This window comes from Podarcis muralis, chromosome 6, assembly GCF_964188315.1.
Source record: "Podarcis muralis chromosome 6, rPodMur119.hap1.1, whole genome shotgun sequence".
Taxonomy (NCBI): domain Eukaryota; kingdom Metazoa; phylum Chordata; class Lepidosauria; order Squamata; family Lacertidae; genus Podarcis; species Podarcis muralis.
Window position 1 is genome coordinate 68904707 of NC_135660.1, and position 23439 is coordinate 68928145.

General features: G+C 44.9%; 1 protein-coding gene across 1 annotated transcript; it reads left to right on the forward strand.

The window, feature by feature from the left end:
* Positions 1–325: 325 nt before the first annotated feature.
* Positions 326–23066, forward strand: EIF4EBP2 (eukaryotic translation initiation factor 4E binding protein 2). Its single transcript, XM_028729569.2, has 3 exons — positions 326–755; positions 12353–12529; positions 14815–23066. Exons 1-3 carry the CDS (start codon positions 605–607, stop codon positions 14844–14846), a joined length of 360 nt encoding a protein of 119 aa, XP_028585402.2. The 5' UTR covers positions 326–604; the 3' UTR covers positions 14847–23066.
* The last annotated feature ends 373 nt before the right edge of the window (positions 23067–23439 follow it).

Genomic DNA, 23439 nt, shown 5'->3' on the forward strand with positions numbered 1-23439 from the left:
AAAATATAACAGAAGCAATCGCAGATCCTCGTTCCAGCGGGGCTTGCCCGTGGCTCCAGAGCACGAGGCCAGCTTCGCCTTCCTGCCCCCGGCGCGGCCTGGGAGGCGAAGAAAACAGCCCGAGCGGAGCCCGGCCCTCTCGCTCCGACGCCAGGCGTTGTGTTTACACGGGAGGAAAGCCCGCTAAGGCTTTTTTGCACGCCCAAGCAACCGCTCCGTCCCCCGACACGCCGCTCCTGCATGAAGCAGCAGCAGCCAGCGCGGCCCTCCCACCCGGCCACTCCTCCTCCTCCTCCGCCGCGTGTCCCCGCCTCCCCTGGCGGCCCCCTCGTTTCCTGCTGCTGGCGGAGGCCGAGGGAGAAGGTGGCGGTGGAGGCGGTGGACGGAGGACAAGAAGCGCCCCGCAGCCGGAGGGAGCCTCGTCCGCGGAGGAAGCGCAGCAGCGCCGCCGCCCCCACCACCTCCTCCTCCCGCTTTCCTTCCGCGTGTGTGTGTGTTTGTGTGCATTTGCTCCACCGCCGCCCCCTTCCTCCTCCTCCGCTTCCCTTTGCAGCCCCTTCGCGTCTCTTCCTCCCCGCAGCCCGGGACAATAGAAGCAAGGGAGATGTCCTCCTCCGGCGGCGGCGGCGGCGGCCACCAGCACAGCCAGAGCCGCGCCATTCCCACCCGGACGGTGCTCATCAACGACTCCTCGCAGCTACCTCATGACTATTGCACCACGCCCGGGGGGACGCTGTTCTCCACCACGCCCGGAGGTAACATCAGAGCAGTAATAATCAGCCTCATCATCTTGATGCACGCGGGCCTTGCCGAGAGCTGTCGGTTGTGCATTTGCTCGCGGGCATTGCAAAAGGGGGCGCGGGCGCCCTATAGGTCGGGGTGGAGGGAGGAAGAAAAGGAGACGTTGCAGGGGCGCGCGCGCCAGCGAGCACGCCCAGCCAGGCTTTAAAAAGGGGGACGAGGCCTCTAGAGGCGAGGCCGTCAATCATAAATGTAGCCGCGGGGTGGGCGTGTAATTTTCTCTCTCTCCCCCCCCCCCCACCCTTAATAAGGTTGAGGAGGAAGTTGGGAAGCTAAGTCGCTGAGTCTCCAGGCCATATGCTGGAAGCCCCCTTCGGTGGGCCTTGCTCTGCCCGGGTCTGCGCGCAAGATAGAAAGACGCGTGTTGGCGCGCGCCCCGACTCATGGCGGCGAGGTGGTTCTCTTTCCCCCTCGTTGCCCGAAAGGGGAAGCTGCTTTGGTGTACAAAGCATGGTGGGGAAGGGGGAGTTTGCCCCCAGAGCTAACGGGGAGGCTCTTCCCTCTCTCCCTGTCTCCTTCTCTCCCCGCTCCTCTTCCCGTCGTTAGTTTGCCTTGCCGCTTTCCTGGGCCGACCCGGGTTTAGCTAGGCCGCGCTCCCGGTGCGCGGGGCTGCTGGCGGCGAGTTATTTGTAAACAAGGCCCAGGAGCCTCGAGGAAAAAGCCCGTGACGGTTGCACAATAGCAGGGGAGGAGCGCCGAGGCGGGCGGGGGAATTCTCCGACAGCTGCAGCCCCTGCAGGGAGACGGAGCGCCGGCTCCGCCGAGGGGTCGGCCAACCTCCCAAGACAGGGGGAGATCGAGGGATCCCGACCAAAAGAAAGGATAACCCTTTTGCAGAGCTACTGGGGATACGGATTGTGCCAGCCACGTTTTGCACAAGCCTCCGCTGTTCAGGCCTGTCCCTGGGAATTCAGCCTGCTGCTGCTTTCCTGAATGACTTTGTTTTAAAATTTAAAAGGCTCGGGCGCCAGAGCCTCTGCGATCTTGTATGTTTTAAAAGGCATAAAGGGTCTCTGCCACTCCTGTGTGGCCCTATAGTAAAATAAACACCTTTGCTCCACCCTGAATGATTAATGTTGTATTCTGTGGCGTTTTACATGCATTGAATACTGTACTGGCAGAAAGAAGGTATGAAGGCAAGGCAAGCAAGATTCCTCATTTTACTGGTTGAGAGCTGGTTTGAGATTATGTACAGAACAGAGCAGGGTTTTTCTCACTCCCCTCCCCCCACCCCTAGTTGGGTAGGCATTGCACTTTTCCTGGTTCACAGCCCAAAGCTCATTGCTGAAAAATGTGGAAGTAGGTCCTGCATTCTGAGCTGTTTCTTTCTGAAAGACAATAGGGTTTGGAACCTGCTGCTTCTCTGTAGCCTAGACATTAGGACTTGGCCTGAAGCTTAGTTTAGTTTCCAGCCACTTAAAAGGCAGGCATTAGCAGCTTTGTCCACCTTTATTTTCATTATATATGCTTGAAATGCTGAATTGCAAATTATGGTGGCATGTGGCTTTCATGGCATTAGAATCATTGCAACTAACGAAGTTGGATCTGGACCTCAAAAGCAGGTGACACAATAAATCTTTCAAGTCCTTAAGCCTTACAGTTTAAGGTGTCAAAATGTTCTTCATAAACTAAATGGTGACACTGTGCCAATTCCATACCATTGTTCTCTTCCCAATTTATCAACTTCATGCCTGCCTTTGGCTGCTATTCATGTCACGCGCACATGCTACTTTGATTTGTGCATACATAGGCATTATAGATTGTGGGCCCCCTAAACCCTAGAAATTGATAAGTGGTAGGATTTTGATGATTCGGGATGTGAAGGGAGAAACGCAAACTGCAGAAGAATTCCTGGGCTAGTCTATGCAAAACTACCTGGCCAATCTAGGGCCATTAAGAAACCATTGAAGGCCATTAGCAATGCAAGACTACTGTCCTTCTCCCCCTTGCCCTGAGGTGTCAACAGAGACAGGGGTTTGGAAGGTTGCCAGGGTAACTGTGTGTTTGGGGTGTCAGGAAAAGGGAGTCTTGGTAGAAAGGGGTTCTGGGAAGGAGGAAGAGAGACTGGAATCCATCTTTGGGCAGGCTGGCTGCAAAGCTGACAGGGAGAGATGTTTTGCACTCCAGGACTGCACTTCTCTGGCGTACAAGCCCCTCTTGAAATGACTGTGCTGTGAGATCTGTACTCCCTCCATGCAGACTGAAGGTGAATAAACCATATTTCTTAAAGCTACAACAGTCCATCATGTCTCAATTCTCCAAAGGAACACAGACCCTGGGAGAGTGCCCGGAACCCCATGGGCTTTTGCCACCAATTGGCAGAGAAAGGGGGAGGCACCCAACTTTTATAACACAGAATTGCAGCCTTTCCTGCTACCCACTTTGGTGAGTCCTGGCAGGCTTGTAGGGTTAAAAAAGCTCCTTAACTTTACCTTTGCATGCAGCTAAAATTGTGCCTCTTTGGAACGGGGCTACCTGTGAGCCTTCAAAAGGCCTTCTTAAGGAGTTGCAGCTTTCCTTTTTTCAACAGTAGATTTCCCTCATGAACTCATTGCTTCCTGTGTATTCTGCTTTTCCTCTTTTAATCTAATCATTCCAAATTACTCGTGATTTGGGGCAGTACTCATCTGTTTCTTTGACACATGGTAATTCGCTGTCCTGTGTGTCTGCTGAATGAAAGTAATAGGAAGGGGTGTTGTGCATAGAACAGTGGTGGGAACCTCATTTCAACCCCCTTCACAGCAGCCTTCTAGAAGCCACGTGCCTCTGGGTGGCAAGGCCAGAGTTGAAAGTGGGTGGAGCAAATCATGTAAATTTTACCACTCTACTAGTTTCAACATGCACTCACCCTCCTCCCACAAATCCTTGCTACAGGCAAGCAAGAAGCATTATCAGAACTCAAGGGCACATTCCTGCAAGGCAAAAATGAGGGTGCCAAGTGGGGGTTGCTATGAGGAGAGCCCCAGAAGCTAAGTAGAGAGGCGTAGGGGGCTGCATCTGCACTCCTGACCTGAGGTTTCCCATCCCTGGCATAGATCCCTGTCAGGTTGCAAATTTTTTATTCTGTTTTGATCCAAACTTTCTGTGATTGGGGATTTAACTAATTAAAATCAGTGACACGTTCATACACTTCCCTAAAATAGCCTTTAATATTCTACACTTGGAATAAAATGTCCTCCAGTGATTAATTCAGTTATAATGATAAGATTTTATTTGTGCACACGTAGAGCTCATGCAGATGAAGGGAGATCATATATGTCAGAGACTGCCTCCAGGTCCCAGCTCACAGAAGACCAACGCTAGCCAGCAGAACTGTACAAAGTCTTTATTGAAGTTTAGTTCCCATTTTCAAACCCTAGCGTGCGTCTCTACGTCTAGACCCTAGACCAGCGAAGCCTCGTCTGAGTCTCCGCCCCCTGTACACCAGTTTAAGACTCTAGCCTTACTCCACCTTCTACGTTTCTCCTTCCGCCTCTGGGTCCTACTACCCCCCTGGGTGCCTTCCATCCTGGACGCCTCGGAAGCGGACCCTTCGGACTCCTCCCCCTCTCTTCGGCGGGCTTTGGGACCCGGCTCCCTCTCCGGGCTGCTCATTGCGCCCCCCTCTTGTACATTTGAACTTGGCGCGCGCGCGCTGCCCCTGACCTTCCTTTTGACCGTTTCCTCGCTCTCTGATGCAGGCGTGGCTAACCCTGACTCATGTCCTTCCGCTGACGGAAAGCTGCCTGCTGCCGATGTTTGGGACTCCTCCCCCTTACTGCTCTCCGGTGGGGAAGCTGGTCCCGATTTCCAGCTGCTGCTCTCTGAGTCCCCTCTGGCCCCTCCTTCCTGGGGTGTTCCCTCTGGCAACCCCCTAGCTCTGACCACGGGAGCCCCTTTCTGTGAATCCTCTGATTCGCTGGAGAGACTTAGAGACCTCGGATGGCTATCATCGCTGACCTCTCCCTCGGATTCCTCTCCCTCGGTCTCTAATTCCTCCCTTTCCTAATTCCTGCTCCTGAACCCCTGACAATATATAACATTACTGTTCTCTAAAACAGGTTTGGGGACCTTCTGTCCCTCCAGATGTTGATGAACCACAACTCCCATCATACCTGGCCATTGGCCATGCTGGCTGGGGTTGATGGGAGTTGTAGTTCAAAACATCTGGAGCATACCGAGTTGGGTAAGGCTGCACTAGATTCTAGTGCCTGTTGGTTTGGAGGATTTCTGTAAGAAAAATTGAGCTAGGTTTTCCTTGCTCTGTTCCAGCAAGATAACTTGCATTCTTGAATAAAAGTGTATACTTGGGGTCACTTGTCTATAAAGACGTAAGAAATCCATACAAATACAATATCTTGCTTTATCATTTTAAAATTCTTTACTGGACAAGGGGGTTCTTTCCTTCCCTTTTTTTTTTAAGGCAAGCCATGCTAAACTGGTCGACCTACCCCCATCTTACTGAATCTGCCTAGGTCATTCCTACACTGAAATAATCATGAAAAAGGACAGCGCCTGCAGATCAAGCTGGCCTGACTGCAATTTGGTTTTGAAAACAACGTTAGGTGCATGATACTATGATTCTACGATCTCCAAACATCCATATTTTCATTCTTGGAACCCAGGGGCCTTGTTTTGCTAGGCTACTTCTACTGTTCCAGGAATTGGAGCAAAATAGCAAGCATCAGAAACTGAATATTACTCCTGAGTGTAGCTGTAGATGTGTAAAGGAGAAGGAACTTAGACGGACGAAGTATCAGCTTGCTTCTTAGGAGTGCCAGCAGTCATGAGGAACTGAGGAGGGGCAAAAAACACAGAAATTTAGCAACATTTGGATTGGTTCCCCAGCTTATACAGAGTTTCTTCTGTTTTGTTAGAAGACAAATTCCACGCTCATTCTGATTTTGTTTTGTTTCGTTTGAAAGCACTGAGTGTGCCTTGCTACCTGCCATGGACACTGGAACGTTGCCCAGGTCAACAACGGGGTGGGGGGGGGGGTGAGGATTAGATGGGTTCCAGGAGCAAAGAGACATGAATGTTCAAGTATTAACACTTCTGCTGAATCCTGCCTTGAAAAGCAACCTCTCAGCCGGCCTCTTAGGAGCCTTGTGGGCTGAAAACTTCGAAACCACAGTGTATGTGTCCCGTCCCCCCCCCCCCCCCCAATTCAGGCAAGCCGCCTGCTTATTTTCCAAGAACTGAATAATATTGCCACTAGATAATCACAATCGTAATAAAAAATCAATATAAACCATTAGGGTTTTCCAATAGCATTTCTAGCTTTGTGCTTTGGAGAGGCAATGACTGTTCCTTGTGCCAGTAGTTTTTTTTCTCTCTCCCCCCCCCCCCCCATATGTAGCTGCTAAGAAGACCTTTAATTTATAATCACTACAGGCAATCCTTGCTCAGTGATAATAGGCCTCACCACCCTGTTTTCAAGTTCAAGGGAGAAAGTAGTCTTCAGGCTCATTCCCTCTGGATTAAAGCTGCAAAACACAAGATACGTGTGCAAATACTTCTTAGTTTCAGACTGCTGCCTTGCTCGGGGCGGTCGAGATCAAGGGCCCGGAGTTCCGAGACTGCTCAGGCGCAGAGATAAACTGATAAGCTAGCACATAAAAATAAACTTTGTGTGCATGTTTGGGGGTGAGAGGTAGGCTACAGTATCAGAATGGTTCTTGTTGACCTCAGTTCCCCTGAGCTTGTAGTCTTGTGTTTGTTCTGTTGTTCAAACACGAAGAGGGGTTTTTCTTTTGGTACAGGATACAAAGTATTTTTGTTGCCAAGTAGCCCGCCCATGGGTGAGACATTTGAAATGAAACAATGAAAACGGGGGCAAAATTGCATTATGCTGCTTTTTTGGGATCTCTGTTTGGGATGGTGGAATAAGTGAGCTGGCAGATTTGGCTAGGAAAACCCTTACATTGCAATGCAGCATTGCAAACGAGCTGTTCATCTCTCTCCCAGTATTATTATTTTTTATTATAAATTTTTTATTAATTTTCCAACATAAATAAAAAACAATACAATAGACAATACATAAACACACAAACATATAAACACGTATAATTTCACAACCTCCTTTTCATAAACCTTACTTCCCCGACTTCCCCATACCTCCCCCTTCTGCATCCCTATTTCAAAATTTCTTCAGCAACCCCTCACTTCAATTGACTGATTACTCATTTTCTCTTTTTTTCTTCCTCCTTTCTTCTCTTACTTAATCAATTTACAGCTGTAATTCTATATTTTCTTAACCATTGACATTTTAGCACTCATCAATTTTACAACAATTCTTAAGGTAAACTTTAAATTTCTTCCAATCTTCATCCACCGTCTCTTTTCCTTGGTCTCGGATTTTGCCGGTCATCTCCGCCAATCCCATATAGTCAATCACTTTCGTCTGCCATTCTTCCAGCATGGGTAGTTCTTGTGTCTTCCAATACTTTGCTAAGAGAGTCCTTGCTGCTGTGGTAGCATACATAAAAAACGTCCTATCTTTTCTTGACACCAATTGGCCGACCATGCCCAGGAGAAAAGCTTCTGGCTTCTTATGAAAGGTACATTTAAGGACCTTCTTAATTTCATTATAAATCATTTCCCAGAAAGCCTTAATCCTCGGGCATGTCCACCAAAGGTGGTAGAAAGTTCCTTCAGTCTCCTTACATTTCCAACATTTGTTATTGGGCAAGTGATAAATTTTTGCAAGCTTGACTGGAGTCATGTACCACCTGTAAATCATTTTCATAATATTCTCTCTTAAAGCATTGCATGCCGTAAACTTTATACCGGTGGTCCATAACTGTTCCCAGTCAGCAAACATAATGTCATGACCAATGTCTTGTGCCCACTTAATCATGGCTGACTTAACCATTTCATCTTGTGTATTCCACTTCAGCAGCAGGTTATACATTCTTGACAAATTTTTAGTATTGGGTTCTAACAATTCTGTTTCTAATTTTGACCTCTCCATCTGAAAGCCAACTTTCCTGTCTTGTTTAAGGTAAAGGTAAAGGTACCCCTGCCCATACGGGCCAGTCTTGATAGACTCTAGGGTTGTGCGCCCATCTCACTTAAGAGGCCGGGGGCCAGCGCTGTCCGGAGACACTTCCGGGTCACGTGGCCAGCGTGACAAAGCTGCATCTGGCGAGCCAGCGCAGCACACGGAAACGCCATTTACCTTCCCGCCAGTAAGCGGTCCCTATTTATCTACTTGCACCCGGGGGTGCTTTCGAACTGCTAGGTTGGCAGGCGCTGGGACCGAGCAACGGGAGCGCACCCCGCTGCGGGGATTCGAACCGCCGACCTTTCGATTGGCAAGCCCTAGGCGCTGAGGCTTTTACCCACAGCGCCACCCGCATCTTGTTTAAACACCTCCATTATTTGATAATAATGAAGCCAATCTCGTACTTTAGACTTTAATTTCTCATACCTCTCCCAGTATTATTGCTTGTCTTGGACCATAGTGGGGTAGGGTATTTTACCCCTGTACTTGATTTTACTTATTCAAAGTTACAGTTTACACATGCTGTGTATATCAAGTTTGAGTTTCATAAAGCCACCACACTGTTGGGGGGGGGGAGTTTATGGAGTATAACTTCAGTTATGGGTAGAATTTAACAGCTTCTTTTTCAGTAGTATTTCCAAGTGATCAGCTATTCTAATACGTGCTTCTAACCCTCAGCTTGCACCTCTTAGTTTACAAATGCCTTTACTTACTTTCCTTTTTGTATCTGTATTTTAATGAGGTTAATGACCAGAAAAATGACTGTGAAACTCGCCCTCGTCCCTCAGTGTCAACCGCAGCATCTGTTGGTTGTATTGCTGTCAGCAGAGAACATAACAGAACCCACAGAGCTGCCTTTTAGCCGGCCCTTCTCCTTCCAGTAGACTTTTTGGACAAGTTATGCGTCTAAATTCCATCACCTGCAGTGCCTTCACATATAATGATGACTGCTATGCGGACGTTAAGCTACTACTTGAAAGGTAGTGCCACTGAACTCAGTGGTACCTTTTCCAAGATAAATGTGATCCAAGTGTTGTTTTGCAAGACTGAGCTGGCTCAGCTAGTAACTTTGGAAGGGAATACCTTTCGGCAACAGAATAGACATCTTCGTGGAAGTTACTGGGAGGCGGAGATATCTCCTGACCATGCTTTCGCCTGCCCCTACTCCTTCTTCAAGGGATGCGGGTGGCGCTGTGGGTTAAGCCACAGAGCCTAGGACTTGCCAATCAGAAGGTTGGCAGTTCGAATCCCCATGGCGGGGTGAGCTCCCGTTGCTTGGTCCTTGCTCCTGCCAACCTAGCAGTTCGAAAGCACGTCAAAGTGCAAGTAGATAAATAGGTACCACTCCGGTGGGAAGGTAAACGGTGTTTCCGTGTGCTGCTCTGGTTTGCCAGAAGTGGCTTAGTCATGCTGTCCACATGACCCAGAAGCTGTACGCTGGCTCCCTCAGCCAATAAAGCGAGATGAGCGCCGCAACCCCAGGGTCGGCTACGACTGGACCTAATGGTCAGGGGTCCCTTTACCTTTACTCCTTCTTCAGCAGAGAAACCTCTGAGCTCAAGTCCAGCAATTGGAACAAAATGTATAATTTGCTTAATTGTCTTTCTAATTCTTTATCCTTGCTGTGCTTCTCCTCTTGCAGAAATGGGGAGTTTTGGGTTCTGATTTATTGTAAGCTGGTTTTAGAATAAATACTGCAGAGTAAAAAAATGGGAGAGCTGCAGAAAAAGGCTACCAAGCAGAGAGAATAGGTTCCTGGGAATGTGCTAAATGTTGACAGCAACAGGTGGTTACTGGAAACCTCAAGTGCCTTCTTTCTAGGTTCTTAAACTGACACGACTTACACGTTTCCAGTATTTTCTCCTCTTAAAAAGCTGTTAGGATTTTGCGCGTGTTATTTTAATCTTGTAAATAGGTCTGCAAAAGTTGCTATCCCTCTAGCCTTGATGCTGTGTACCTTTTAAATACCTACCTTTAGTCAGTTTTGTAGCATTTGTGGCCTGAAAGAAAGGTTGGCAATTCTTGTCTGGTTTACAAAAGCTTCCTTTGCTCTTCCTTTAGAAATGTTGCTTACCTTTCACAGCTGATTTGGCCGAGTGGTTGTTTACAAGCCTGGGTTGTTCAGTTTCTGTATTACCTCTGCATCCTAGGAATGTGCACAAACGGTGCTGTTATAAGGGTTTCACTCTCCTAATCTTAGTGGAGCATGATTCATCGTAAGGGAGGAAGCAGTTGCTTTGCTTACCTGTGTTGGGCCCAAGCCACAGTAAAAGACACAGTTTGGTTGTTTGTAGTACTTCTGCAGCCACTCAAGCCATTTTGTTTACTGACTGCAGAAGGAAACTGGAGGCTCAAAAACAAAGCAACCCTAATGGGAGGGATGGTCAGATCGCAGGAATTTAGCCAAATGATGAAGATGGGATTTAAGAAGTGCAAGAGGTAAATATGTGACCAGATATGGGGAGTGGGTGGGTTGGAAGAGAAGTGTGTTCCATGTGCTTCCCTGCCTCCCTGTTAAGTTTTTAAAAGTCTCCTCCTGTTTCTGAAGTGTTCAGCCTTGCCTCACTTTTCTCCCTTTTGCATACAGAGATGGAATTCATTCTAGACTGGTGCCCCTAGGTTTCATTCAAACCAAACAACCAGATAACTGTTGTTGAAACTATACAGTACTGCTGTTCAGATAACAGCTCTGCTCTTACTGTGAAATGAAGCAGAGTTCATAATATTGCCTTCCGAAAGGAGCTCTGTGGTGACAGAGAAGAACAGCTTGTTTGGTTGGCCACGAGCATTTCCTGTAAATATACAGTCACCAGAGTTTTGCTGTTATGTGGCATGTTGTCAGAGACAGTGTTAGAAACTGGGATAGAAAAGCTAGGAGCCAAATGGCTTCTGGGACCTGGGTTGTGGGCGCCAAAACAGAATGTTTGGTCGCCACTTTGGGGGAGGGGGAATGTCGGCAGCACTATTTATTCTTTTGGTAAATGTGAATTAATACGTAATTCACATGACACATTGTTTTTATCACATTTTTAGCAGAAATGGTTAATGCACGTTTAATTTGGTGTTTACGATGAAAATATTGGTACCATACTTCAGTTTTCAAAACACTCTACTCTTTATTGTTAAACTCCTTAGTACAGTCATACCTCAGGTTGAATGCGCTTCAGGATGAGCGCGTTCAAGTTGCGCTCTGCGGCAACCTGGAAGTAACGGAGCGCGTTACTTACGGGTTTCGCCGCTTGCGCAGATGCTCAAAATGACGTCACGCGCATACGCAGAAGTGCCAAAACGTGACCTGCGCACGTGCGGACACAGGTTACGTTTGTTTCTAGATGTGAACGGGGCTCTGGAACGGATCCCGTTCGCATCTAGAGGTACCACTGTATATTGTCTATCCTTGAGTGTCAACCAGATGCAAAAAAGGCAGCTAGACTTTTTAAATTGCTCACAAATGGGGAATCTTTAGGTGCAAAATGCATCTCACGCCCTGCTAATTTCAAAACCTGGTCAGAGAGACAAACTTCTCTGTTTTCTCCTTGTATTCATATAATCATAGAATTGTAGAGTTGGAAGGGACCCTGAGGATCATCTAGTCCAACCACCTGCAATGCAGGAATTTGCAGCTGTCCTATATGGGGATCGAACCTGCGACCTTTGCGCTATCAGCACCATGCTCTAACCAACTGAGCTGGCCAGGCATCTCAGATTAAAACATGAACCCTGCTGGATTTGAGACCAACGTCTGTCTAGTCCAGCGTGCTGTTTCTCTCAGTGGTCGATGTCTGAAACTATCAAGAAACCACAGGCAGGGCATTAAAGCAAGTCTCTTCCCCTGTTGTGTTGCCCTCGGCACCTGGTATTCCAAGGCACATTGCCTCTCAGCATCCCTTCCTGATGAACTGATGTGAAAACCACATGCACCCTTAACAGGACTGCAGGGAAGCAGCATGAGGAGTCCCCATCTACATGCTACACATGTAGTCAGATGTGTCATCTTTAGAATATATAGATGAGAAAACTGGTTTTCATCTCTCCTAGGAAATTGACATCCATGCATCATAGTCAGTGAATGCTGTTTCTTTTAAAAGAAAATAAAGAGCCATACCCACTCAGCCTGAAAATGGCAGTCTATTGATTCTACTTGCAGTATAGTTCTGAGTCTGTCCACTCAGATTTAAGCCCTAGTTTGTTCAATGGTAGGGTTTCCATATTTCGAAAAGTAAAAACTAGGATAGCCCGAAAGTTGTTGAGCTTTCTTTAGACGAACCCCAGAGTTGATTTACAATAAATGCAATTTTTCGATTTAATTGCCTAAGATCTAGAACAAAGCACTACCTTTTGGAAATCCCCTCACCCCGGCGTCAATTCCGGACGTATGGCAGCCCTATTCATTGGGATTTATTCCCTTGTAAATAAGTTTACTATTTGCAGCAAATTAATTAGCAAACTGATGAGCTTATATAAAGACTTGGGCCTTACTTGAGTTATTATATGTGTACTGTTTGTAACCTCATCTATTGGAAAATGATTCTGATAGGCTAATTATCTTCTTCCCCTGCCCCCCAGGTACCCGAATCATCTATGACCGCAAGTTTCTGTTAGATCGCCGGAATTCTCCCATGGCTCAGACTCCTCCTTGCCACCTTCCAAATATCCCAGGAGTTACCAGCCCTGGTACAATGACTGAGGATTCCAAAGTGGAAGTAAACAATCTGAACAATCATGACGGGAAGCCTATAATTGGTAAGAGCATGGCTGGAAGTAAGGCACATTTTGTTGTATAACTTTTCCATGATCGACTTTTAGGGTTTCGTAAAGTTTTGCTTCAAAATCATGTCATTTCTTTCCTCAGTGCAGCATATATCTTTTTATTTCAAAGTTGTGGGATATACTGCTTTTCTTGTCTTTAAGGGGCCTCTGCGTATGGAGCGCAGACTCAGTGAACTGTTGCACTGATCTTGTGTGGGTTGCTTGTATGCTGAATTATAAGCCCTTAGGCTATTAAAAACTCTGTAAAAGCACCAGTTGATTGACAAACAGGAAACTGCCTCCTGTTCTGTCATAACTATTTAACATTGGTGAATTACTGGAAGATTGTCTTGGATTTTGGCAAATCCAGATGCATGAGGTTGTAGGTCACACAATCCCCACCTCCTGACACGATCTCCACCTCCCCACACCCGTGTGGTTTTGATAAGATAACTTGCTCACATAGACTAACTGGAGCATGAAATATCCATTAGGAGAGCTAGATTTCAAGCCATCCATTAGGACTCTTGGCTGCAAGCATATATTTAGGCTAAATGGGAGTTGGACAGCAAACCTGTAGTGGGGAAAATGAGGCCAGTGGTACCTGGCATGCATTTTAATATACGATTTGACTGGTCCCAAACATGAGTTATTGGTATTTGTATTTAAATAGGGTAATAAATGTGTGGATTTTGTGATGTACAGGCATGCAATCATCAGGAAGATAGTGATCAAGTTCACTCCAGAAACATAAATATAGAGCATGCTATACGTATGTATCGTATACCATATGTTCCCGTGTATAAGGCGCCCCCTATTTTGGGGGACCCAGTTTCAGAAAATGGGGGGAGATGACACAGAGTTGGGGGGGTTGACGAATATCGCTCACCCACATACATCGCTACATCCGCCTCTTGTCTGTCCCCTCGCCGGCAGAAGCTACCGATCGTCTGCACACTTGCCGCAGCATCAGTCAATCAACAGCACCCATTGACATAGCAACCAGTAACACGCATAATAGTTGCTGACAGCCACGGCAGCAACCAATCAAACGCCCACCCTGTGCACTACCCATGTATAAGACAACCCCCATTTTAAGCGTGATTTTTACATGGGAAAAAAATTGTCTTATACGCGGAAAAGTACAGTATATACTTAAAGTTATGTCTCCTGCTTCAGTGATGATAATAATAATTAACACAAAATCAGATCAAACAAATTGGTAAACAGCAGAAATCTAAAAATAGGACAGCAGAAACAAAGAATAAAAAGCAACTTGGCTGACTAGTCTTGGGAAATAGAAAGGTCTTCACTTGGCGCCTGGAAAAGGAATTGTCAAACTGCAGCCCTCCTGAAGTTGTTGGACTACAGCTTCCATCATCCATGATCATTGGCTATGGTGGCTAGGGTTCATGGGATGGAAATCGGAGCCAAGGTAAAAAAGGAAAAGGAAAAAATGAGGGTTTGACCACCAATCACAAAAGAGAAAAACCATGTTATTTCAAGCAAAGGTTGGGGGGGGGGGGAGATAAAAGAATGTAAGTGATACGCTTTTTTCTTTTTTGCAATGAATGAACTAAAACAAATAGTATTCCACATCCCTGGGAGAAAAGCCTTGTAAAGTTGAGGCAACTTTAGGCCTACCATACGTTGATGGACTACAACTCCCATCAGCCTCTGCCAGCATGGCCAGTGGTTAGTTGTGGTCCAGAAACGTCCACAGGGCCACATTTTCCTCATCGCTTCATTAGAATGAAGTAGCACAATCTTGAGGATGTAGAATAAATTGTACCACTTCAGTATACAAAAAGTATATACAGACTTGTATGGATTGTTGGGGTTTTTTTTTTGTATTTTTTGATTCTCTCTCTCTCTCTCTCTCTCTCTCTGTGTGTGTGTGTGTGTGTAAGTGTAAATAAAAGTGACAAAATGTGGAGTTTTGCTCCACATTATGAATTTTATACATGCATATATAAACACCAGCAGCTGCATACTCTATCTGGAAATGATTCCAGACCAATCCTTTCTGCTGTGCTGTTTTTCTACTTAGAAGGAATTTTGTTTTATTTTTTAATGCACTCGTGCACGCATGTGCACCCCAAAACTACAATCTGAACAGTGCACACCCCTGTCTCCTATATGTATTAATAAGGTCTGCCTTAAATGTCAACGAGGGCTGACAGAGAAACTCGCTGTGCCTCTTAGGAGGACACTTGTACATGTGTGATGCTTCCTCAACCCACCCCATACTGACTTGTGTCCTCTTGTCCTTCAACCAGGTGATGATGCTCAGTTTGAGATGGACATCTGATCTTCCATGAGGGGCAACCATGGGGAGACAGCAACTCCTGATCACCTGTGCACATCTGATTTGGCCAACAGGATCAACAACTGAAGGATGGAAGAAGAAGAAGCTGTTTTCCACTGGAATCTTCACTTCAGCTTTTGAAGTGCCAAAGGATAAGAGGACTATTTACCCCACTCCCCTTGATTCCCATTAGCCATGCAATGCTTCACCCCTCCTCCTTTGCTCCCCCCCTTTTGTTTTTAACCCTTCCATATCCCTGGTTTGTGACTGAATGGAAACCCATGATAAATTTATAGAGCTAAGGCGTGTCCCTTGGCTTCTCGCACTTTAGAGACAACTTATCAAATCATGCACACGCGAGAACTTGGCTTCCATCAGCATTTTGATAATTATTGCAAATGACAACACCACCACAAAAAGGGGCCACGGAAGGGGTGGATATATGCTTGAAGGGACACAACACTGCCGTTGTTCTCCTCTCCCTTAACTGCTGTCAATTTAATCCCATTTGGTAACCTGTTTCTGTGTATCTTTCATTTGTGTGTGCAGTGCACTCACTCGGATTCTTCCGCTTCTCCTTACTAATTAGTATATCTCGGCACTTGGTGGAGTTCTGTCTTGTACAAGGGCTTTGCTGTGACGCCTTTCCAAATTATAAGTTCCCATCCTGTTCCGAAGAACAGGTGAGAAACCTAGAAAGAGCCACCACTCAAATAATGCATATTTCCTCCTAGTGCCTGCTAGAAACTCCCCATTTCAAAAAAACCAAAAAAAAAAAAAAACCTTCTCTCTTCATCTTCCTAATTTGAACCAATCAGTGTTAAAGGAGAACCACATTTCGTTCTGACTTAATACCATACTTGATGGTCCTCTGGACTGTTTGTCTTCAAGTCTACTCTTCCCATTTTTGCTGCTGTTAACATCTGCCGGATTCTTTCCAAGTCTACTATTGTGCCAAAAGGATTCATTGAAACACCCTGGCTGTGCTTGACTAGAATAGGCTTCGCAAGAGTCTAGTGCTCTTGCAGAAGCTTGGGACACTCTAAGATTTACCTACTGGGCTGTTGAAATATGCCATTCTGATTTCATGATGTGTGACTTGGGGTGGCGGGCAATCAAAAAGTTAGTGAGCCTATTGGAGCAAGACCACCCAGCTGTCATCCTGTTCACCCATCTTCTTGCACATTTCCTGAATTCACACATTACTAAATCAGCTGGGTGAGCAAGGTACCCTTTAGTTGCTGATGGCCTCACTTAATTTGATTCTTATGGGTGAACTGCTTGCCTGGGCTTGAAAGGGAGAGAGCCCACTCACCATGGGAGTTAAGTCAGGCTACCTTGTGAGAGTGGATGAGTTCATGCCTTGGTTGCGGTGCTAGCTGATAACTTGAACTGTGTAAAAATGCATCTCCCTAAGGCTGCAATATTTTGTCACGTTTAATTGGCTAGATCGATCCATTAAAACCCATTTTCTCGAGTAAAACAAACCTTTTTTAATCTGACTATTTTTAGCGTGAGTACCTAGCAGAACCTACATGCAGGCAGCCGAAGAGACATAACAGGAAGTAATGTTTTAATATGATGCTGCTTATGACACATGGCGTGCATCATATGCCAGGTATGTTAAGTTTCCCTCCCTGCAAACAATTTTTATTAATATGCACAGTGGGTAGGTTGATTTACATCACATTCCTGTGCATGTTTATTTGGAAGTAAGTCAGGCTTGGAACACACAAAAAGCATGTTCAGGAAGACAGCTGCTAAGGTTCCTTTGCTTAGATGTCAGCCGTCTCCCAGGCACCAAGCGGTTGATGATTGCAGCGGTTCATATGGTATCAGCAGTGTTTTTTTCTGGGCGGGGGGGGGGACGACGCAGGGGAACGCATATCCCTAAACATTTTGTGAATCTAAGTTTGGCCTCATTGAGGGGCAGTATTTCAATATGAGTAGGAAAATGAGAGTACCCCTCAACATTGTTTTAAAGAAAAAAAGCACTGGGTATCAGTATGCCATGGCGGCCTCTTTTTCCTGGGGCAGGATCTCATCCTGCTCTGGTAGTGTTTGCAAATGGGATGACTGGATCGTACGGTCCACAGTGGATGTCACAGTGTGGTGTGGCAATTTCCCCCAAAGGATTTCATTCGGTTGCAGCTTGGTAGTTGTAGCACGGTACCCCAGCCTCAGGGAAAGTAGCAGCCTCACGCTATACTTGTGACTTCTGAATTGGTCCTGGGAGTTAAGCTGAACACAAATGAATGGGCATTGGTGACAGAGAAAACTTCCAACACATGAACTCATCCCTTGGAATAGAATTCTGCCCCTAACATCTCTTCTATAAATTGGCAAAGATCTTTTCTCTTCTTGTGATTTAAAAGGGAGGGTCTAGTAACTTTTTTCTTCTTGCCTGCACTAAAATGTGAATATAGGAGCAAAATTGCTTTCTAACTGTTGATCTCTCAGGAATAGGCTCTGCTTGCAATGTTTCTGGAGGAGGCAACACTGCCCCTTAAAAGTGGTGGTGGTGCAAAAGTGAATTAAGCTGTGATAAGCAGAGGGGATGCTCTTTAGCCGCGTTGCAAAACTTTGTTTTTGGTCAGGGTAGTTCTGAAGTGCACTATAAGTCCAGCCCAGAGTCAGGGCACAGTTGAATTTCCATCCTTCCTCTTGCATAATTGCCAGCAGTTGTTTCTGGAACCTCGTCGGCTTTTCTGTTGATGAGGCAGAACAGAGACCGTTTGCTCTGCAGTGCTGACAGTAGTGGAACTCGGATTTGTCTATGACCTAAGCCAATTTAGGCTGCAGTCGTAACCCCGTTTACCTGGGAGTGAGCCCTGTTGAATTCAGTAGGACTTAACTTCAGGGTTGACATTGTTAGGAATGTGCTGTTAATTGGTGAGATGGAGGAGAAGGGCTGTACTTCAGGTGTTGCTGACAGCCACTTTTCTAATATTATTTTTCAGAAACTCTCTTGGACTAAAGGAATGGCTTCAAACTTGCACACTCTCCCAAATCTCCAAGGGGTTACATACTATGAAAGACATTTGGTAGTATCATTCCTTCCACCTCATAACAGAAAGTATATCCCTTAGCATGAAATGCATCAGGACTTTCTATGTGTCACAATCAGTTTAGTTGTTGCTGCTGCTGCTGTTGCCTCCGTAATCTTTTGGACAAAGATAAGGAAAGAAAGAAAGACTATTTGAATAGTCCAGTGTAGGTGATCATATTTCTCTTTCTTGTTCTGCAGCAAGTTTCCAGCATTTCTCCAGGCAAGTCTCTTTGTGCCTCAATTCCCCACTTGCTAAGATGGGGACAATAGACTCCTACTTCACAGGGTTGTTGTGAGGATAAATTGGTAGACATTTGTAAGGCACTCCCCCCCAAAAACCAACCCCTGGCATGAGTGCCATGAAGAAACCAATAAATCTTACATTTATTTTAATACCCAGCCAGGTGGTTCAGTCGTGGCCATGAAAGAAGAAAGGCTGCTAGCATCTCCTGGATTATTTCCCTATGGCGAACAACTTAGTTTTTAAGAGAGCATCATTTTGATGGAACAAAGGTTGAAGGGCCAGCAACAGTTGCTCTGAGAGTTGAATGGGCTAAGGGCTCCTTGGTGCCTTTCCTCTGCAGATGCTATACCAGAGGTTTATCCCCCTTGTGCATTTCAGTTGCCCAGTCCGTTTTTGCCTGTGGCTTGGCCTGCCCAGGGGAGTGAGTAGCCAAGCTGCCCAAGGAGAGAACTCTTTCTGGGGAGATGGCACAAAGCCCTTTGCCTGTGACTCTGCTCCATGCTGAAGAAAAGGGCTGAGATAACACAGCATAAGGATTGGGGGAGCTATATGAAAGGGCCCTGGGCTGCCAGCTGCGCCCATCACTTCTCTAGCATACAGCAGTGCTGAGCCGAGCCAACTGAACACTAAGCCTACACAGCAGCCTTTATAGTTCTGGCTGTCTAGTTTGAAGGAGGGGGGGAGAGTCCTTTAAATGCCCGTGCAATTGCAGTTCTCTGTACAGTCTTCTTGCTGCATCCTGTGCTTCCAAGTGGTGCTCCGGTTTATGCAAGAGATCAAACCGATTCCCCATCAGGTTATAAGTTGTGTTGACTGAACAATCACAAATACATATTCAGTGGCTTGCCATTTTAAGACGGCAGAACACACAGGCACTCCGAACATGCCCTTTCCCATTACTATTAATCCTGATTCCAAGATACTAAGATGGAAAGTTGCACTTTTTTAAAAACAGCAACAACAGTGCAGTTTTCTGCAACTGCACTGAGGAATGGTGTTTAACCCTTGGCAGTCGTCACTTAAAATTATGTTTGCTGCTGGCTTTTATGCTGTAATGATGTTACTTGAAAGATTTCTACTTGATGGCTGAGTGAGTAAAAAGTTAACAAAAAAGAACCTGACAGCAAGTTCGTATTTTTACCCCCACAAACTCAAAACTGCAATTTCTTATATTGTGTCTTCCTCACAATGTCACCACCAAAGCTATACGGTGGGTGTTTGGATTTCATTTTATCTTGCTTTTTAAAAGCATTTTTGGCTGGCTGAGACTCCCAAGTGCTGTTGTGACAACTCTGATCTATACCAGTCATTTTAGATTACCAGGGCTGCAATATTTAGTCTATCAATCTTTAGATTAACAGGGCTGCAATATTTAGTCTATCAAACATTTTGTTCAGCAGAAAAAAGGAACAGTAGATTGAAAAAATAAACTTTAATACAAGTACTTATACAAATCGCAGTGAAAACACCCATTTTAGAGGCCCTCCCCCATTTGTGAGAGAAAATGGGTAATATATCTTTTAAGGCAATGTTACCCTTTATTTGGCATGGTGGTGTGTTTTTTTAAGCTATTGTATGTGCAAATACATGCAGTTTTAATTAGTTACCTGACTAAAACTTAACCATCAGCTAAGATTTATTTAATCACTTGACAGCCTTATTGATCAGTCTATATTAGCTTGTCTTTATGCACACTAGTATGTGATGAGTCAGGGATGGCCAATGTCTGTATTCTGTGGCTGTTCTGGAGGCCAGAAATGTGTTTTGCCTGGATGGCCAGACAGATTCCATAATAAATGGTGCAATCTTGCAGTAAAGGGACATCACAGTTGTGTTTGAGCCAAAGAGAGTTGTAGCATGAACCATATCTCTTGCTTACCCCACTTGCAAACATCCCCCCCCCCTTTAGTGCTGAAATTGTAGGATACTTTTTACTATGCCTTTGATTAAAGTACATTAGGGCCACTAGCTAATACAGTATTGGAAGTTTGGGAATTATGAGGCTACCCTGGAAGAAGGAATATAGCTGCCCTTATCGCCTAGTGTAGTAAGGAAGCAAATTGTGGCTTCAAACATTGCGGCGTTATGAAGGCACATCTGATGTGGGGCAGGGGGAACCACCACTGAAAAGGAAACCCCAATGACATGGCATAGTGGTATATGATTTTGGGGGCATGTTGCCAGAAATACCTAGATAACATGCATTTTGGGTGTGCCTTTATTCTGAGATAACCGAGAGCATGTACAAAACCCCATGCAAAAAAAGATATGGTAAATGTAGTGCATACATTGGCTGAAACCTGTGGTTGGAGTAGGCAGTTTTCTGCTTCAACTTGGCTTCTAAACTTCCAGCTTTCTGACATAACTGCCGCTGAAAGGAAAATGTGCCAGGAGGCCTGAGCCTCTACTATGCCTTGTGCTTCCAATACCCTTCCTTACCTATACAAGAATATTCAAGCTCCAACACCTGACTATCCTTGTTTCTACATTAAATCTTGCATCGTGAGTTTCTTGTTGCAATAACAAGTCAGTTCCCAGGTTTTCAAAGAGCACTTTTGTCGGCCCTTAGCTAAAATTGGACATTTGGGCTTGCTATACCTGTAAGAACCCTTACAGCCCTCAAGAATTGTCGCTTTGGTAAGCCTTTCGTTCTTACACCTTTGTATTTGGGAACCACCAGCTGGCTCTCGCAACCAAGGGTGAGTCTTGAGTGGAGTAGAAAGATTGGGAACCGAGTCAGTATTTCATTTTAAAGGGGGGTGATTGTGATGGTCTGGAATCAGGAGTCTTATCAGGAATATGTAGTTACACTTTTGCTTAATTTCCCCCATGATAGGTATCCTGATAGGTAGCTCACCAGCTCATACAGATCACCAGTTTTTGTGACATAGACTAGAATTGAAGATACTCAAGTACTTACCACTGTTAACTTCTACTGTGACTTACTTCTGTTGTATTAGTAACACCTTTAGCGTACTGAACTAACAGCAACATAATGGATGCTTAAATGTGGCCTTGGAATCTGTTCTGTGTTATGCTGGAGTACCACGTTTATTGACTTTGAACAGAAACCACATTTGGAAAAGTTGGCCAAATCAGTGGTGGAGTTCTTCGTACTGTCACCAAAGATCACTAGCACAGTGTGTACAAGTATTTCCACCAATGAAAAATGTTTCCAGACCCCAATTAAAAATCACAGTCACTATTACTTTAAGTGTCACATTCTATGGTATTTGGTTGTGTACATAGGATGTAAGTTGCCAGTGGGATTTACCATTGTAAATCAACTAAGGCACTGGAAGGGATGCTAGCTTCCTTAAGAGACCCAGGGAAGGTTTGAGGTTTCACATCAGTAGGCCATTTCTTGTCCGCGATCCCTTCAAGCAACCAGCACCAATTCCACACCGGGGAGTGACATTCTAATGTCAGCCTTGGGTTCCTGCTGTCCGCTGCCATTGTAGCTCTGATACTTCTCTTTGCAATTTCTGGTGCCTCTCAACCATTGATGATACTGTCCTTGAAATTTCAATAGATTGTTTTATTTCCACTAGTATAGTTAGCCATTGATTATATTCAGTATTTCACTTTGGGTCTCAGGACTGTGATAAAGCATTCTGGAGTAGTTTTCTAGTTGGGATATTTTGGCGTCAAAGATGAAGGGATGTTTCACTCCTTTTTTTTTTTCATTTGTGCTAATTTTATTTCTCTCTAAATGTACTTGGCTGATTGATGTAGCAATGAGTTTTAACTCAGTTTTTCTTTCTCTCCTTGGGCTGGGAGAATAGTCCCTTCTGCATTTCCGTAATTGTTCATAATGGTAAAAGAGTTCGTATAGGAAACCTTGATAGGCATTTTGAGAAGTAAACTTCGTTTATGCCCCTGCGACATTCTGTGAACTGAACTTGATTGCAACAGTTCATAAAATGGATTTTCAGAAATTAGCTGCTCCTTATGCACATTCTGTGTGGCAATGATCTGCTTGCCTTTTTCTTTTCTTTTTGTCTCCTTCATCCTGACGTTATGCTGCACAGAAAGCTTGAGAGGTTGAAAGATTGGCTTTTGATATAGTCATCAGCAAAATTGGGTAACTGTGGAAAATTATAAATCTATTGTGTGGAGAAAGGGTGAGTGCAAAAAATAAATATGTATATGTATGTGGGTGGATGCTCATACACACACACAAATATATAAATATATATATATATATAGATATATATATGAATTTTTAGAGAAGTAATGAACTGTGTTGATGCTTTTAATGCAGGGAGAAATTTTACTTAGGGCTGATCATAGGGAATATCTGGTTTAGCAGAGCATACATTTCACAAAACCAGCTTTACAACATCCAAGGATAATTTATCTTGATCCCAAAATGCAAATGCAGCAGGAACCAGGTATAAAAATATGTGTGCGAGTCAAATAAGATGTGAAAGATTTCATCAGCATCTTGGTCTGTGTTTACATCAAGAACACAACAGGACTTCCCTTCCTCCTCTTGCAATCTCCCTCTCTCATGTCAATCTGCATCTCTGCAGGATGGTAATCCAGTGTGCCTTTCTTCACCTTAAGACAGGAGAAGAATTATTAACATTTGTGGGGCAGCTTGTTTTCTGGGTTTTTGTGGCCTCCTCGGGAAAAGTGTGGAGGCTGCTGCCAATAAAATTACTGAATGTCTCTGACACGTTTGTTTTTTTTAAAAAAATTGGTTATACCTGTCTCCTTCCTATTTACTGAACACGTCCTTCCTCACCCTCCATATTCTGTCTTTGTCTAAATGTAATCCTGGTTTAAAAGAAAACAGAAGTCGTCTGAACAATCCTTCGGCTACTTCTGTACAAATCTGGTTTTTACTGAAACAGGTGTTTAGGGAAAACACTCTCACCAATGGTTGCTGTTACCATGAGATCAATAAAGATCTTGATTATATCAAGCTGCAGTGTTGTGTATTTTTCCATATTGAATCAGTAAGAAAACATGGGGTTGAGGATAGCAAAAGCCAGAGCTGAGCACATTTCTCCTTGAAGAAATAAAACTCGATAGAAATACAGAATAATGGACAATAGCTGGATTTGTAGTGAATTATTATATAGCATAAACATCCATCATTTTGTTGATCATCATAAAGTCCTTGCTAGATAGGCTGACGTTACCTTTAACTATTGTGTTACAACTGGTAGTACTGAATAATGCAATAGGCCATTCACTTTGAGAACCTGTATTTTCCCCAACTGATGGGAGAAGAATACCAGTAATCAATGGCTTGTATTTTCTTGGATATTTTCTTGTGAACCTACATCTGGATC